The following is a 19144-nucleotide window of genomic DNA, read 5'->3' on the forward strand; positions in this document are numbered from 1 at the left end:
GTAAGTCAACATGTAGGATGGGCACATATTGCTTGTGTGAATGAACCTTAAAATAGACTTTGAAAAAAAAGGTTTTAAAAATAATAGCTTGCAGTGAACTATCCCCATTCCCTGGGGTTAGGGGAATAGAACCCCAGTGAAAGTGAAAACCGCAAAACTAACAACTGACAGAAATGGGGTTGCATAGGAGGACCTAGAGATTCCCAGAGAGAATATCAGAATGAAATCCGTAAAATTCAAGCTCACAAATGTATTTCAAATATGTATTGTGATTTCCTATCAATGTATTTATGTAGGCCGCGTTTTTGTTTCATTCAAAGCAGCTGTTAGCTGTGCAGACTGTTGCAAATTTGTTGATTACCAAAAAGCCCAACCTGACATACATTGCTCATTTTGTTTTGAACAACATGTTCTTTTAGCAGCCATGACCAAATGTTTAGGCGGTCATTAGACCTGAGCACTCAGACAATCTGGAACATCTTATGCAAAAGAAAGCTGTAATCTGTTCAGTTTGTTTGCATCACTGCCTAACTCATGTTTATACTGTTGATTCATCATCTCCCTGTCATTCCGAAAAAGCTCACTCTCCCTTACCTTCAAAATAGGTTAAGAGAAGGATTGCTTGAATCAAAGATGCTTGTTCTCAATTCGTGAGAACAAAGTATCTATGTGGACACTGTTTCAGCATACATACGGATGCAGAGATGCCCATTATCAAGTTAAAATAATCCAGTAGCACCTCTGAGACTAATTGGCTTATTCTAGCATGAGCTTTTGAGGATACCAATCAAGAGACAAACACTGCTATCTCTTTGAATACATTATCAAATTAAAAGCACATATTTATCAAAATACTACAATGAGAAAAAGAGTATAAGACCATGTCATTGACAAAAACAACAGAAGGTTATGACACGGGATAGTAACTGCGGCCAGTCTTAACAACTTCTCCAACCAATAGCAAAGCTACTGTGGCCCCAGAAGAAGCTAAATTTAGAAACTCTAGACCTCACACTTCCACTTATAAAAGTGAGATCAGCTATCTACGGTTGAATGTCTATGACACTGGAGATCCTGCATTCAGCAAGGGGCTGGATGCCTTTGGTTCCTTAGGCGCCTTTCAAGTAGGCTTGTGCATTTCGGATGAACCATGATCTGTTTCTACTTGCCAGATTCCAGTAGACCCCCATATCCGTATTTGCACACCTCCTGAAAATGGGCAGGTAATCGGATAGCAGTTTTCGGCCCACAACCAGAAAATACGGCTAAATACAGTCTATTGACAGCAATGGGGGGGGGGGGGGGGAAGAGCCTCCCCTTCCTGTCATTTTAGGGCAATCGGACTGAAGCCAGGACGCAACTGAGAGAGCAATGGAGGCAGTTGCCCCATTACATAGATGCAGCTTCCATAAGACATGTCACAGCATTCCAACTGGCCCAACAAGCAGGGCTCACAGGGAAACTCCATGAAAGGAGGAGCTTTGCGCACTGTGTGCTCCCGAAAAGGGGAAAAGGAGCCGTAATTGGCAGCTATGTGATCCCATTACAGACAGGAAACCATGGCATTACGGCCATCCAACCAAGCCGAAGGAGCAGGATTGGCCGAAGGAAAACGGCTAAAATGGATCCCACGCACAAGCCTACTTTCAAGCCTCACATGTTTGTTGAAAAACTGAATAGCAACAGAAAAACCTGTGTGATAGTGATGAAATATATGACAAATAGAGAAAGAGGGTTTTGATATGTCTCATTTGCCGAAGTTCCATTTGTGTAAACATCTGTGGCAGGTATTTTTTATAAGATTAACCACTATAAAAGGCTGCAGAGAAAAAAATAAACAGTTCTGATTGGGAGTATATCTCACCATCCTGATATATAGTGTTGATGACAGGGTAATTGTTATGTGCCTTCAAGTTACTTCTGACTTGAAATCCATGAGGTCACCGTAAGCCAACAGATGATTCGGGCATAGACACACACACACACACACACACACACACACAAGAGGAATTTATTATAGGATTTTCTTGGCAAGATATATTCACTGGAGTCTACCACTACCTTATGAAAATGTGAGCTGTTCAAGGTTACTCAGTGGGTTTCCATGGCCAAGAAAGAATTCATACCCAGACGTCCCAGAGTCCGAGTCCAATACACAGACTAGTACACCATGTTGATTCTCTCTGTCAGGCTGACAGGGATGAACAGAGAATGAACATATTTCTCAGGAAGTCTTTAAACAGAAGTTGGATGGAAGTCTTACTCATATATAATACACACACACACACACACACATACACACACAACATATTTACTTGAGTCTAACACTCACCTTATTTGGCTCATTTACATGGCTAAAATTGAGATGCTCATTAGACTATATGGCTCATTGTAGCTTTAGATATATATACTGTATATAAAACTGTGTTATTTTTGACATGCTACCTTTGGGAGCCAGGGTAACAAAGGACAAAATAATATTCATTTGCAAAAAAAAAAAGCCCTGATAACTTGATGCTTTTTCTGTATAACAAAGAACATTTACTGATTACATTTTCTCTTTGCTTTTTGGAGGCAAAATAGCATTTGGCAGTTTTTTTTTCTTCAAAATTTAAGCAATTGTCTTAATTATAAGATGGGCCCATTCTCTCATACAAAGAGGAACATATAAGTCGACTTAGTGGGTCATCAAAATAACCTCCCATATCAACAGCAACGAGTTATAGGTGGCGTAATGTAACAAGTTATACAATGAAATACTGTACTTTAAAAATAATTTCCCAAGTTCTAGTATTTTGATCTCATAATGAGAATCTGGGTGGAGATTTCTCACAACTGGCAAATGCCATGCATCCTTGTTGTTCTACACTCCTTTATTTTTCACATTCCTTTATACGCATCTCCGAGATATTAACTTGCATGGGACAATGATGAATTTATCTAAAGTGTGAACCACAATTTACAGAAGAAATTATCAGTTGTTTATTGCATTGACCCTACATTCCTAAGACTTTTATCTGCATGGGACAATACTGAAATTCAAAGTGTTGAACTCATTCACTGAATATACTTATCTGTTACTGGAAAAACATACAAGCATGAATATAATGTTTGATGTAATGTTGTAAACAGTTTTCATTTGTGCATTACTCATGCGCCTGTAATGATTATATTTTGTCTGTTATCATTGTTCTATTCTGTATATAGGACAACTGTATCTCTACACAAATGCCACGCATTCCCAATTAGGCATGGCATAATTTATAAGAAAAGGGATGCTGCAATGTCTAAGGGCACATTTGGCAATATTGTTTTCCTGTTTTACCTGATGCAACATTGATGATTTCTTTAACAACAACATCTTGCATTTCTTCATACTCCTTTCTGTTCTTTATGTATTCCTCATTCAAGTCTTTCAATGCACTGTATGTGAACAAAACAAATAATGTTTGCAAAATTCAACAATCTTGCAAAATAAGCTGATTTCCCAGAAAGAAAAGGAGAATACGGTACTTTCTTTTGCTATAATTTAGGTTTAAATACAGGATTAGAATTGCTCTGTACAGTTTACATACATGTTGGAGAACTTCACTCCATTCTTCTGTGTTTCCAGCACCTTATATTTGAGATTGTTTCGCAGAACCTTCTCCTCTCTGTAGGTAATTCGGAAATGATGTCCATACTGAGCATTGCATTCCAATTTGATGCTCTTCCCAGCTTCCAGACCTGTTCCACAGAAAGCAAAGGAGGAATAAAAGACATGACTGACTGTGGCTTTATAAAACACAACTCACATTTTCATTATCACCATTCAGTGAGTCAAATTTCTCTCTTGGCTGGTTTTTGCTGCTTGATATTGTACCAGGCCACTTGCTGAGAAGTTAACTCATGGTCACAAGTCCACAAGTCCTAACACCTAGATGGTGAGACGAGAGAGTCAAGGTGGGTTTCGCTTATTATTTTGGAGCTGTTGGTTTCCTTGAACTAGAAGGATTTCTGAATTATAATGGCATACCACCTATGTTCAGCTAAATTGGCAAAGGGCAGGGGATCATTCTTAATATAAACATTTATTGACCTGCATTCGATTGGCAGAATAAAGTTCCTGAAACAGATACTGCAGGGCATGCTGGGTTGTTTCAATCCAGCTTCTTCAATCTTCCACTCTTCCCTTCAAAATTACAATATTTCTAGGAAAGAGACTAACAACCCCTCTGGTCTCCGTGGCCACTTCAGACTGCAGATTGTCCCAAAGCCTCCAAATGTTTCAAATGGTATATCCCATCAAACCCAACCAACATGTCAAATGGCAGAAATGAAAGCATTTGTAGCCCAAAATACCCAGAAGGTTCCAGGTTGGCTGCTCTAGAGTAGACCATAGATGATAAGCATGTTTGTGGAGTGAGTTCTTTATCCACATAGAACTGCTGCACCAAGCAGTAAATGGTTCATAGTTTTGCAGCCCTATATGTACAATGACAGCACCGCGTGTAAAACCAAAAAAGTAACACAGAAACATAGAATCTCTCTCTTTTATTCTTTCCATAAACCATAAATTCCAAGTAAAAGTAAGCAATAGTTCCCCCTGTATTCAACACTGAGGAGGTCTCATCTGGAGTACCATGTTCATTTCTGGGTGCCTCATTTTAAGAAAGATATAGACAAATTGGAGTGAGATTAGAGAAGGCAATGAAAATGATAAGAGACAAAACATGAGGAGAGGTTGAAGGAAGAGGTTATGGCGAAGAGAACATTGACAGTGACATGAGCACATTCTTTAGATATCTCAAGAAAAGCCACAAATAGGAGGAATTTCTTGACAGTTAGAGTTATTCACCAATGTCTAGAGAGGGGGTGGGGTGTCCTTCTCTCATTGTCTTCAAAAAGAGGCTGATTCCTTTTGGGAATGTTCTAGCTGGAGATCCTGCGTTTAGCAGGTAGTTGGACCTGATGGCCCTTAAACACTTTTCCAACTCTATGATTCTATAAAACTAGTCCATTTTCTTTATCAATAAAAGTAAAATTTGTTGAAAACAGTTCGGTTTCAGTTAGTGTGCTGCAAGATCCCTGGATATATGCCAATAAAACCTTGCGCATGGCAGAATCGGAGCATAGAAAGATATACTGATTAACGTAATGGAATGTTACAGTCAAAGCATCATTGTACTATTGCACAGTTATGGACAGCTTCAGCATTTTACTATACCTGATTTTAAAAGAAACTTTCCAAGCTCTGGTTCTAAGGCAGGTTTCCCCGCCTAAGGACTTGCCACGCCTGTTGACTAAAGCTTCCATTATCTCCAGCCAATGGACAATATCCTATTTTCTCTTATTATATGTTATTAGAGAATATTATAAGTGAAGGCAAACAGTCGTGCAAGCAAACTATATGCCTTTACCTTTTTTCACCCCAAACAATTCAATAAATATCTAAGAATAGATTTTTTTTTAAATGATGCAAGTGTAACACTGTATTTTAAGCTGTGAGACTATGAGGCTTTTTTGAATAAGAAATCAATTAATAAGAAAAAAAATTCTCAACATACTTAGCTCTGAGGCTGCAGTCTTCAGTGCACCTCGCATTTTTTCTTCTAATTTGTCCATGACTTTTCTTATGCCAGCAAGGTTTGGATCAATAGAAGGCTTCACAAGGTATTCATGATTCTCAACCTGGAATACAAAGTGGCAGGAAATTCCTCATAATCAGACCTCATCATCGCATTTGTCTACAAATCAAATAGTGTTGTGCAGCTCTTCCATTGTCACCTCCTCAATAGATTTTCTTGCAATAAGAAATAACACACCAGATTGTGGAATGTGACAAAAATCTAGACCTCTTAAAAAGTCCTGTAGATGAACAAGGGATGTTTTATTCAATTAAGGCCTCTTGTATGGAAGTGACATAAACACGGGCTTTTCTTTATGTGAAAGAATATTCGTTTTCAAAAATTCCTGCAGAAAAGATGAATTACAAAGCCAAAGGAAAGATTCTACTTTATGACTTTGATAAACACTTAAACATGCTGCCCTAATGCATTCACTCAATATAGTGCCTAGGAAATGTAATGGACTAGATTCCTGATGGCGATCAGAGTACTGAAAGAGGAATAATGAAAAAATGAGAGACCAGTTTAGTGATGGCCTTTGCCAGATAATCAGAGATCTAGACTCTACTCATACCATGTCTTGAAGCTTACGCACTTATATTTGCAATTTATATCCCACCTTTTTCCAAATGTGGTGCCCAAGGCACCTTGCAATATGAATTAAAAACAAAATAGAACTAAAAATATAAAATATATAATATTGACCAAATATCTTTTTAAATAGTAAGACAGTTAAAAAACACATTCAAAGCATAGTAAAGATAAAAATACAGCAGACTCTGTTAAACTGCTCTTCTGCCACCACCAGATGAAAGCTGAAGCATTCTTTAAATAAAATGGACTTTGCCTGCTGATGAAAAGATAACCAAATGGAGGGCAGTTCAACCTCCCATAGAAGAGAATTTGAAGTCTAGGAACAGCCACCAAGAAGCTCTATCATTTTTCCACCCAAATGTCTTCGGAAAGCTAAGAGAAAGCCTTGCTCTAAATATTGAAGACTTGGACAGGTTCACACTCTTTCGGACAGTCTGGACCTAAGCCATACCGGGTTGTATAAGTAATAACTAACATTCTGAATTGTGCCCAGAAAGAGAACAGTCAACAGTGAGATTACATGTTGCCAGTCAAACTCTGGATGGGGCATTTTGGACCTAACAAAGTTTCCAAGGCAACCTCATATAGAGCATGTTACAGTAATCTAAACAGGATGTAATCGGAGCATGTGTTAGCCGTAGTCAGATCTGATATCTCTAGGAACAGTCACATCTGAAGCACTAGCTTTAACCAAGCAAATGCATTCTTGCCTGTTGCTGAAATACAGGCATCCAGGATGAGGGTTGAGTGCAGGAATAAATCCACGCTACAAGCCTGAAATTTCAGAGGAAGAGTAACCCCACCCAGCATAGGCTGCATCCCTATTCCCTGGTCAGTCTGTCAACTGAAAAGGGGCACCTGTCTTGTCTTCATCAGGCTTCAGTTTCAGCTTCAATTAATCTGTGCCTAGTAGCTATGTCTGAGGCCAAAGGGTTAACTGGAACTGCTTCAAACCACAAAGCACTAATGAAGATCCCCAAGTATAAGGAAGATAAAAGCACATTCTTGAACCATTCAGTTTGTTCAATTCATAGTGTTTCTTTCACTTGGCTGCTGAATCACTACAATAGATCCTGGACTCCCTCCATTGTGTTCAGATCCAGTTGTACATCCTGCTGAATACTATCTATTCTGCAGATAAGAAACACATTGGAGAATGGAAAGTACACTCCACCAAAACCATACCAGAAAGGGAATAGAATTTCAAAATACACTTGACTTAGCATAACTGGCTTGAGAAATACTAAAAGAAAAGATACAATAGATCAACTGTACAGTCCATATCTTGCCAAAATCATGTCTGGCAATTTAAATCTGTTGCTACTACCCTCCAGTATCATCATAGAATATGTGATTCTATCTTGTTATCTAATTATGTGGTGCAAGGTATCTTAGTTATGAAAACACACAAAGATTAGGTTTAGAAATACACTATAAAAAAACACCTCAAGGCAGATCTCCAACTAAGAACATTAATTTCCCTCAAAGAATGCTGGTAACAAGAATATAGGATTGAATGCTTGACTGATTATTGGTGAATATGCTGCCTCAGAGTGTGATGGCGTATCCTTCTCTGAAAGTTTTTACGTAGTGGCTGAATGGCCATCTGTCAGGAATGCTTTAAGTGTTCCTTCATGGCAGAGAGTTTGACTGGATGACTCTGTGGTCTCTTCCAACTATGATTCTCTGAAAAATTCCCTGACTAAGGCTCAGGTTACCATCTATGCTGGTCTTCCCAGACAACTAGTGAAGCTGAATTTATTTAAACAGGGCTTTCTATTCATGGTTCATGGTTCAATTTGTCTATACCTCTTTCACAGACAGCTCAGTAAGTGGTTTGGAACCCTACTAACAAGCTTTCTAAGGAAAACTTTCTGGAATTTCTTACCTTGTTTCATCGATGATTTCAACAGCTGATAATTCTGTTGCCAATTTGGTTTTTAGGCTGAATTGGACTGTGTTTATATAGATAACATATAGTACTGATATTGTATCCAAGTGCAAAAAGGCAGACCCATGAATATAAAGACATGCTTAAATAAAGGCAGCTTCAGCAGATGTCTGAGAAGACCAGCACAGATGAATGTCTGCAAATAAATAAGCAAGGGCCTGGTATCCACTGCTTGGGTCTCAAGGGACTCCTCTTGTTTGATCTCTGGGAGAGGTACTCTAAACTTTACTCAGCTTTAGCTTCCATCTCAAACTGTCCTCCCAGCTCCTGGTTCTAGTTTCATATCTGTAGACTCTAATGTAAATATTCAATTGGTATCCATATTTATCAAAGAGGTGAACATAAGGGCAGACACGAGTTCCTCTCAAATACAAAGTTTGGCTGAATTGGTTCAAAGACTCATGTAGTTCAGCAACCCACTTCTAACAGGTACCTAGAAAGCATGTATAAAACCACAAGCTGAAATGTTTGTAAAGGGAGCATAGCCAAATTTATGGATCTACCAGTACCTATTAAGAAAGCATGTAATCATATGATTTCCATTATTTTATATTATCATTTACAAGACAGAAAAATATCAAACATTTTCTTCCCAGTGGGAGACGGGTTTATGCACATGTGCAACGATATATGTGCATGTGAAATTATATATATTTAGTTTTATTTATTCATTTTGCCAAAATAAATAAAACTAAATAAATTGGTTTTAAATGGTGGTGATGATCATGATGATGCTAATACTAATACTAATAATAATAATAATAATTTAAAATTATTACCTGCCTCTCCCTATGGCTCAAGGCAGGGTACATCATGGTTAAATCAGCCAGGCAAATACAATACCATTAAAATGCATATGTGCATACTACAAAACACATAGAAAAAAGACCAGTACCAATAACATGATTTAAAATTAACAGTTTAAAATTGACTGGTTAGACATGCCAAATAACAAGTGGGGAGGGCTACACAAAAACATTGCTATGGTAGGAAGCTTTTTGTACAAAGAAATTTTTGCAAAGAGTCAGAAAAGTATGGAAAATCACATCCACAATGAGTAAAAGAAAGCACCCTTAATATCAACAACAAAAGCTAAGTGGAGCCTCCATATTTCAAGGAAGTATAATCCAAAAACCAGTTACCAAGGGGCAACAGTACAGATGGCTCCTACTTTTGTGCCTGGCATGTGTGGCTGCTGTACAAAGAAGCAGCATATTGGTTCAAACACATACCTTTCCCTCTTTTGGAAAGGCAGCAGGGATCCTCCTGTGATGTTCCCATTTGGAAATTTGCATTTCCATTAGCAAAATGTCACAGCAGACCCAAAACAGAAAGTGGTGCCCTCCCAGAGGTTCCCTTCTGCTTGGAAGAGTATTTGTGAAAAGATGCAGCTGTTTCTGTGATCATTTTGTCACAGTGATGTTCTCACATTTACTCAACAGAGACAAATAAGCAAAAAAAGAAAATGAAACTGTAGTAATGGTCTACTGCCTAAACTTCAGCAGTGCTTCCAAGTAAAGAAGTACAAAAAATAATCCAACTATTTAAAAAGTGTATTCATCTTCACAGCTAACATATACCTAGGGGAGAAGCAACAAGGTAGCTTCAGAGAAAAATGACTCTTTGCCAACGATTTCTAAGGATATTTGGCATTGCTTTTACTTTATTTTATTGTCTAAAGTTATACTCAGGCCGCTAAACCGCCCCCATATGTCTGAATGACACTTTCACTCTCATTTGTAGGAATTTCTAGTTATTACAAAAGGTCAATCATACTCTCTGGGGGCCCAAAAAACCAGAAGTGATAATTTCTGAATTTTAAAAGGGTCCTAAAACAGGACAAGCAAGGAAAGGGATAAAATGCTCAATTGTACCCTGTAAATAGCAATAATGATCATTTTTGGACCTCTAAATCTTTGGTGGGAAAAACTATGAGATAATAACAGTTGATGGCTTGGTAAGGTAAATATCCATAGGCTCTACTTTACCTACTGTTAACACATGTGTTGGATTAAAGTATTAACCAAAGGGACTGTAAGAAATGCATAGCAAATCTAAAATTTTAAAAAATCCACATAATGTGTTTGTGAAAGAAAAATTAATAAGGACTTTTCCAATAAATCCCTTCCGAGCAATTCCCTTTATTTGGAGCTTTTATGTTATGTTTTTACTTTATAAAACTTTTAGTACTTTAATCTTTGGTGTTGCTTTGATCTTTGATCTTGATTCAATAATACATTTTTCAATATTACTGTAAATCTCCTTCAGTCCATTTCCATGAGAAAGGCAGTATTACTCCAACAAATAAATAAAAACACCCTTCATTTTTGGCAAAGTCTGATCTCAAAATGCTCTTTCAAAGCAGAAACCACATCAGGAAAATAGGTTTTGTTGAGACCATGCTTAAAAAATGAAAAGAGGGGAGGAAAAAGACCAAAAGCTTTGGGGGAAAACATTATTAAAAGAGCTGTATTTTATGCATCTTTTTGGCTCCTTTCCCCCACTCTCAAGCCTGGGAGGATGATATATTGAGAAAGGGAGAGAGAGATACCTACATGAGAAACCTTGCCAAGGATTTATGTACTCTCTGTACCTAAGCACATTATATTCTAAAACCTGCACTGCAGCAAAGAAAAGTCATTGAGAACCTGCAGGAAGGAGGGAGGAGGGATGGAGCTTAGTGATTAGACTGCAATGTCAGCTCCGACGCAGGAAATCCTGCTGGTTTGAGGACCAAGAACGGCACCGCATAAGCCAAAGTTTCCTTGAAAAACAAACCAGTTGTTATCAGGGGTAACGAACGATCTTTCCATACCTCTCTCAGGGCATATCTAGACTGAACACAAGACATATGAATTCTCTCCCTTTCCCTTCCTTCTGTGAACCCCTCCCTCCTTCTTTGGGACTATAACTCCACAGCAGAGAACATGTTCTGCATGCAGACACTGCTTGACTCAATCCTTACCATTAAGAGCATCTCAGGACATGGGGTCCCAAACCTTGGACTGCAGCTGCCAGTCAGAGAAAAATACAGAGACTCAATGACCAGATGGTCTCTCCATCTTAAATGATTGCTTGAAAACTGCTATAGTTTTATTTGCTTTGTTTCTTTCCCATACTGTGCTATTTCCTCCAATCCACAATGCATAGACAAATGAAATTATAAATAATATAATGCAGCTTTGTCAATTTATTATGTAACTACAGAAGTCTGCCAGTCTGAATCTAGTTTCTAGTCTGTGACAGAAACAGCTAATGGCCTTTCCAGAGCTCAGACCAATTCATTTTTCAGGACGATAACTAACAGAATCACTTAGCCAACAATAATGGTTGGGCTATTCTGACAGCTAGAAGCCAAAAAGTAATTTTCCAGCCTCTGATCTTTTCAGAACTTTTGCTGACCACTAGAAAATTAATCCTACACTCATCAAATTCTATTTTCACTCATATCTCTATGCCACCTATCTCTTTCTCTTACGTTGACAGCAAGATATATCCTGATGGTAAGGCAAAATGCTGCTAGTCAAAATACATAGCAGTTCTGGGACCCATTTATAATACATTTTATGAATAAATGCTAACTTTTATAAAGAATGAGGTTATGACTGTAAAGGGACTGATTGACACGTGTGGGAAGAGTGCTCCAAAACAGCCCAATTCTGACTTAAAATTAATAGTTTCATTAATGAAGTGACAAAACAAATAAGGCCATTGCCTTCCCTCTTTTGTTCTTACTATGTGTATAGGAATAAAGGATCGAAAAATGAAGAGCTGGCAGTTTTCCTAGGGTGCATCTGCAGTTTGATACCAGTCTTAATTGCCATGGCTCACTGCTATGGAACCATGGAAGCTTTTGTTTGGCAAGGTACCAACACTCTTTGGCAGAAAGGTCTAAAGATCTTGTAAAACTACAGCTCCTAGGATTTATGGCAATTAAAACGGTCTCAAACTGCATCAGTTCTACAGTGTAAATGCATCTCTAATCTCTGTCACAAGATGGTGAATTGCTATGAATCAGAAAATAGAGAATTTTTCAATGGAGACCTTGTGGATAAGCTTTAGATAGCGTAGGGAAAAGTTAACACCCCTGTGGAGTTTGTCTTGCTGTCAGTGACCGTTCAGAAGATTTCACCTCTCCTTTCTATCCCTATGATCACTGAACTTTGAAAAAATTGGCTTGTTGTAGAAACAAGAATTGGTGAAAAAGCTTCAGTGGAGATCCCCTTTTCCCCATAATTCTCTCAGGAGTGAATTTTCTTTCCAAGGGGAAGATTTCTCTCACTTTATGTTGTCTCAGCCCTGTTCTTAACTATGTGTCGTTTGTAACTTGGACATTTGTAACTTGGGGACTGCCTGTACTTGGTTGATGGAAAAAGTTGAGGACAATGTGGGAAAAAACTGCTGATTATAACATCCTATTTGTTGAAAATTAGCCTCCCATATTGAATACGTTAATGCCAACACGCCGAAGGTCTCACCTCCTTCACAGCACAATGTCTAGATATCATAGTTAATGGCAAAACTTGTTTGCAACTGTTTTGAATGAATACACACTCTCAAGAGCATTTGGTGGGAACAAGAGAAGGCCTTTTCGGTGGCTGCTCCCTGACTCTGAAACTCCTTCCCTGGAGAGATCACAATGGCCCCATCTCTGCTTCATTTAACAATGCCTCTGCCATTGGGTACTCATGAAATGATGAGAAGTGGCTTTTTGGCAACGGTATGATTGGAATTTGGGGGTAAGTGTGGAGTTTTAATAAATTTGCATATTTTAATGTTGATGGTTTAAATGACAAATGGTACAATGTTATTGTTTTTTAATTTTCATAGTTATATTTTAATGCATTCACACTGTTTTAGTTTGCATTGTTTTATATTTATTGTTAGCTGCCTTGAGTCTCTACATCGGGAGAAAGGTGAGATATAAAGGAAGTAAGTAAATCAAGAAATGTGTTTTTATCTCCTTAGGAGATTTTGAGAAATGGTTGAGATTTATTGAAATAGTTATTTTAAATTAAAAAGTGAATCAAGAAATGAACTCACAATTGGAAAAGTTTATGCCTAGAAACTGTTGATGCCCCACAATGCGAAATTCTGGTGTATGCAAAGCATGTGAGATCAGGGAGACAAGTAATAAAAGAGGATTTGTTTCAAGCTATATGGAAACCATTTATTAGATATAGGGGCCAAAGAAACAGCAAATTCAAATCACCCTCAGATCAAGTGAGATTTTGGTTAAATGACTAAGGGTAAGATGTACCTATTACTAAGAATACTAGATAATAGTCTCTGTCTAGAAAATAATTTACTAGAGATCTGACAGGGAAGTAGTTTGCAAACATCTGGGACTTAGAGAGCTTAAGAAAGTAGATGGGATAAGATAATGAAGCACTGTAAATAGTGATTTGTAACCACTGTGATATTTTATATAATGTGCAAACATTGTAAGAATTAATTTCTTAAAAATAGGGGGAAACTTCTCTAAAATGTCAAGGCCATACATCCTAGATTTTATTATTTATGCTGATTTATGTTGCTGAGTATGTTGATTTATGGGTTGCTTTAAGTTCTCCGGGCTGTATAGCCGTGTTTCAGAAGCATTTTCTCCTGACATTTTGCCCACATCTATGGCAGGCATCCTCAGAGGTTGTGAGGTCTGTTAGAAACAAGTCAAGTGGGGTTTACATATGTGTGGAATATCCAGGGTGGAAAAAAGAATTCTTGTCTGTTTGAGGCAAGTGTGAATGTTACAATTGGCCACCTTGATTAGTATTTAATGGCCTTGCAACTTCAAAGCACGGCTGCTTCCTGCCTGAGGGAATCCTTTGTTGGGAGGTATTAGCTGGTCCTCACTGTTTCCTGTCTGGAATTCCCCTGTCTTCTGAGTGTTGTTCTTGATTTACTGTCCTGATTTTAGAGTTTTTAAATACTGTTAGCCAGATTTTGTTGATTTTCATGGTTTCCTCCTTTCTGTTAAAATTGTCCACGTGCTTGTGGATTTCAGTGGCTTTTCTGTGTAGTTGGACATGGTGGTTGTTAGAGTGATCATTTTCTGTGTTCTCAAAAAATATGCTGTGCCCAGTTTGGTTCATCAAGTGCTCTGCTATGGCTGACGTCTCTGGTTGAGTTAGTCTGCAGTTCCTTTAATGTTCCTTGATTTGTGTTTGGGCAATGTTGCGTTTGTGGTCCCTATGTAGACTTGCCCACAGCTGCAAGGCCATTAAATTCTAATCAAGCTGGCCAATTGCAACATTCATACTTACCTCAACAGACAAGAGTTCTTTCTCCCACTCTGGACTTTTCACAGATATATAAACTCCACTTGTCTAGTTTCCAACAGACTCCACAACCTCTGAGGATGCCTGTCATAGTTGTGAGCGAAATGACAGGAGCAAATGCTTCTGGAACATGGCCATACAGCCCAGAAAAAACACAGCAACCCAGTTGAGTGCGGCCATGAAAGCCTTCAACAACACATATTGATTTATGTTTTACGCTGTGGAACCAAAGCACTCTGCAACACCGGGAAATCTTGAAGTTCACTACATGAGCTACAATGAGACTGAACTCATCCGGTGTAATCCACTCTGAATTACATCCATTTTCTCAATTCTGCTGCAATCCTTTTCTCTTTTCAATGTAACAGCCATACTACCTCTTAGAAGAAAACAAGATCTTGCTCCCTTCTTTTTCTCTTCTACTACTCCTCTCAATGTTTAAATTGTATAATAGCTTCCCTGGATTGAGGACAGCCCTTTATTGCCTACGCTGTAAAATGCAATATACAGTGGCACTATATAAATATGAGTAATAAATGCATGTTACCTAATGCAGCATATCTGCAGCTCTATAAACCTCAGTCCATAACCAAGAACTTTACTCAGAACGGGCTAACAATATAATTGGGTTGCCTTGGCAACTTGCAGCAGCTTTAGCATACTCTCTTAAAGAGGAAAAAGATTGAATTTTTTTTACAGGTTTTAACTCAAAACACAAGTCCATAAAATCTCAAGCCAGGAGCTACTGATTCTTGTACTGTGGAAAGTTCACCATTTCAGCAGCTACACAGATTTCAAGCTATCCTCTCAAAATCAACTTTAACTAATTGCCGTGGACTCAAAAAAAGGGCAATAAAGCTTGGTACATCATGTTTTATGAGACTTCATTAAAAATCCCCCCTCTGTTGTTTTTCTTTAAAATCTGAAGGGTTCAAACAACCTGTTTATGTCAAGAAGTAAAAACAAGTGGAAGCTTTGGAGAGATAACGGGGAAAGCTATCTGTTCGGGTGAAGAGTCCTGATAGTATCAGCCGCTGTCTTCCAACTAGAATACAAGCATTCATCGCTTTGGCAACATCAGACACTAAATTCAAGATTTCTCCTGTATTCCTTTTCTCCTTTTTCAAAGGCTAAAGGACAGATGTACCAAAAAAGAGAGATAAATATTGTCTTGGCATATTCAAAATATTCAGGTGCTTCAGATCAGGGGGAAATTGCATGCATGTGTCCCTACATAATATTTCTGGCATGAAATATAGTTTTCTACAGCAGGATGGGTCCTTCTCGTCCCAGCATCAATCATCATTACCTTTCATGCACATGGCATCATGCTTCATTAAGCACCACAATGTTCATTTATATACAACAAAAGGCACAGACAAGATACATAATGCCCCTCTGCTCCATTGAGATGACTGGGTTCGTAGCCTTGCACTGCAGCAGCACAAGAAAGATTCTTGAAATGGAGCCACGGGCTGCATCTACATTGTAGAATTAAGGCAGTCTGACACCACTTTAACTGCCATGGTTCAATGTTAATGAATCATAGGAATTGTAGTTTTACAAAGTATTAAGCCTTTGCTGCCAAAGAGTGCTGGTGTTTCACCAAACTACAACTTCCAGAATTCTATCACATTGAGTCATGGCAATTAAAGTGTTTTCAAACTGCATTATTTCTACAATGTAGATGCACCCAGAGAATGAAAACTCCAGCAAGAAAGACCAGGATTCTCTTTCCACACCTCTCTTCTTGTTTAATAAGAAACTTACTTTAAAAAAAAAATCTCAAATTAAAATAGGAGGCAACAACTTTGTGTTTTATTTTCTAAGAATGCAAAACACTCATTCCCAAAACTACAAACCTAACAGTTGTACTCATGACCTATAGGTATTTGGGCCTACAAACAAGTATTATTGGACCTTTTTAAGGAGAGAAAAAATGAAAGAATTCACTCAACCTTATGAAATGAGGACAACTACCCAACTAACGCAGTACTCATCCCAGAAGTCTACATAAGAACTGAATGTAGTACAGTAGAGTCTCACTTATCCAACATAAATGGGCTGGCAGAACGTTGGATAAGCGAATATGTTGGATAATAAGGAGGGATTAAGGAAAAGCCTATTAAACATCAAATTGGGTTATGATTTTACAAATTAAGCACCAAAACATCATGTTATACAACAAATTTGACAGAAAAAGTAGTTCAATACACAGTAATGCTATGTAGTAATTACTGTATTTACACATTTAGCACCAAAATATCATGATGTATTGAAAACAATGACTACAAAAATGCATTGGATAATCCAGAACGTTGGATAAGCGAATGTTGCATAAGTGAGAATCTACTGTATCTGGTGAACCTGAGATTGTTTAAAGGTTTCTAGCTCTTATTGTTATCAAAGCATGTCTCCAACACTATGAAAAATCCCAAAGGACAGATACTTCCTCAGCAGAGTTCTTGCAGGCCAAGAGAACAAGCTTCAGAAAGGAAAAAAATATATATTACAAAGCAATTTTATCAGCATCATGGAAACGGCAGAACCCAGTTTTTCTTGACGGCAGCTTTGATGGGAGAAGAAACAACACACTTATAGCTTGGAAAAGGTAACAGAATCTCTCACTTGTCAAGTAGCCTGGGGCTTCTGGGAACTGCAGTCCAGAACATTACCTATTCCAGGCTGTATGTTTAACTTCCCATTTCCTTCCTATTTCAAGTGGGGTTTTCTCAATCTGACTAGCATCTGAGCCTTGAGAACATTTAACTTTTAGCTAATAGAAAATATGCCCTCTTTCTGATGTGGTGAGCAGTACTCAGTGATTTTTTTTTTAGTGTCAGGAGCAACCTGAGAAACAGCAAGTCGCTTCTGGTGTGAGAATTGGCTGTCTGCAAGGATGTTGCCCAGGGGACACCCAGATATTTGATGATTTATCATCCTACGAGAGGTTTCTGTCATGTCCCCACATGGGGAGCTAGAGCTGACAGACTAGAGCTCACCCCGTTCCCCTTTCGGTCAACTGTCCTGCTGACACAAGGGTTTAACCCATTGTGTCACCGGGGGCTCAGTGATTTGATCCATGGATGTTAATGTTGTTGCCTTGGACGGGTAAGTTTAGGATTGGAGGCCTTCTGATATTTTTTTCAGTTCTATACTATAAATGACAATTCAGGCATGCACGGCCCTCCTTCCAATCTTTTGTAATGGCTACTATACATTTTCTTTCATGTGGGAGGAGGATTTCATGGCTACCTACTGCAGAACCTTTTCTGTTGCTGGAGCATCTGTAATCCCCTCCACATTCAACTTAGATCCATTTTCCTTCTACATTTCATTTAGCATGAGGCACTGGCCAGATAAATGAATCAGTTGTGTTTTCGTCATTCCATTCTTCCTAATATTTAATTATTTTAAATTGCAGTGTACATTGATTTGTTTTTTGGCCTGTGAGGTGGTTTAAATATTTGCCACTGTAAGCATAGGTTAAATAATTAAAATTTATTGCGCAATAAAGCAACAGTGCCAGAGTTTGTACAGAGTGAAAAATGCACCATTCTGCTTTTATACATTACCGTATTCATGTCCAAAGTTTCTTCAATCATCATTTGGAAATTAGAGAAATCTGAGTGTAGCTCCTTAAGAGGCCTTATAAACACTGCTTCCAACAGCATATCATGGTTTCCTGACAAAACAAAGTACATACATACTTAAGAATGAACTAATACATTCTTCATATACGTGTCAGATACTATTTTTAAGCCTTCAGTGCGTAAGTACAGATCAAAACTCACCAGTGGCAACTTATCACAATGTCTGCATGTAACCACTTGGCAAGACAGATGTGCCACTTGGCAAGACAGATGTACATGCGCAGCTGCAGGAAGGGACGCCCGCCTGGTTGAGGACGCAAGCCAAGCAGCAAAGTTTGGTGGGGAAGGACTTTCCAAACTCTTTTATCGCTATGATAACTGCCTAGATTTCAATGGGGACTATGTTGAGAAGTGGTATCTGGGTCTGGCTTTCAACTGCATATGGTAAATGTTTTCTCCTATACTTCGTTCATTTTTAATTCCAAAATGTAATCTACTTTCTGGATAGCCCTCGTACATCACTTATTTTTAAGCCTACTCAGTTTTTGTTTCTATGGAGTCAATGTTACAGGAATACATAAGTTTCAAAAGACTGCTTTTGGAGGTCACATCCTACCTCCGTCTTTCACTTAGGTTCTTGGGCAAGTTACATTATTGTTAGCCTTAACAATGGGTGGGAATGCTGGTATGGATATAATTGAACTGACCACATCCACAAGGCAGCCATGAGCATTTTCTGAGAATACCCATAGCACCTGCAAATATATCCACCAAATCAAAATGATTAGGAATCTCTGTTTTATATGTCTGACATACAAGGTCATCCAACGTTGTATTCAAACTAATTTGATTCTTTGGGTCTACAAAATAAGTCCTATAGGCCAATACGTAATATCCTTGTGATGACTCTAATGTAGTCAAATGGTACCATCCATGCACAAGGAAAGGGCATTGGCATGCCCATGAGACTTCCAAGGCACCCCAAACTTTCTTTAGGAAAAATACTTAAGGAGGATAGGCACAAAAATGGAGCATGAGTTTAATCTATGTGCATGAAATGTTGGCTAACTTTTGCTGCAAGGTAAAAAACTTCTGCACAGTGAATAATAGATGTGTAATATG

General features: G+C 38.3%; 1 protein-coding gene across 1 annotated transcript in view; it reads right to left on the bottom strand.

Moving 5' to 3' along the window:
* Positions 1-19144, bottom strand: part of msh2 (mutS homolog 2) — a 76071-nt gene that overhangs the window by 17196 nt on the left and 39731 nt on the right. The window contains exons 8-11 of the mRNA XM_062970472.1: positions 18005-18114; positions 5547-5670; positions 3576-3726; positions 3326-3423 (exon numbers count right to left, since the gene is read on the bottom strand). Coding sequence (XP_062826542.1) covers positions 3326-3423; positions 3576-3726; positions 5547-5670; positions 18005-18114 — 483 coding nt within the window. The remainder of the gene's footprint in view (positions 1-3325; positions 3424-3575; positions 3727-5546; positions 5671-18004; positions 18115-19144) is intronic.

Source organism: Anolis carolinensis, chromosome 1 (genome assembly GCF_035594765.1).
Source record: "Anolis carolinensis isolate JA03-04 chromosome 1, rAnoCar3.1.pri, whole genome shotgun sequence".
Taxonomy (NCBI): Eukaryota; Metazoa; Chordata; class Lepidosauria; order Squamata; family Dactyloidae; genus Anolis; species Anolis carolinensis.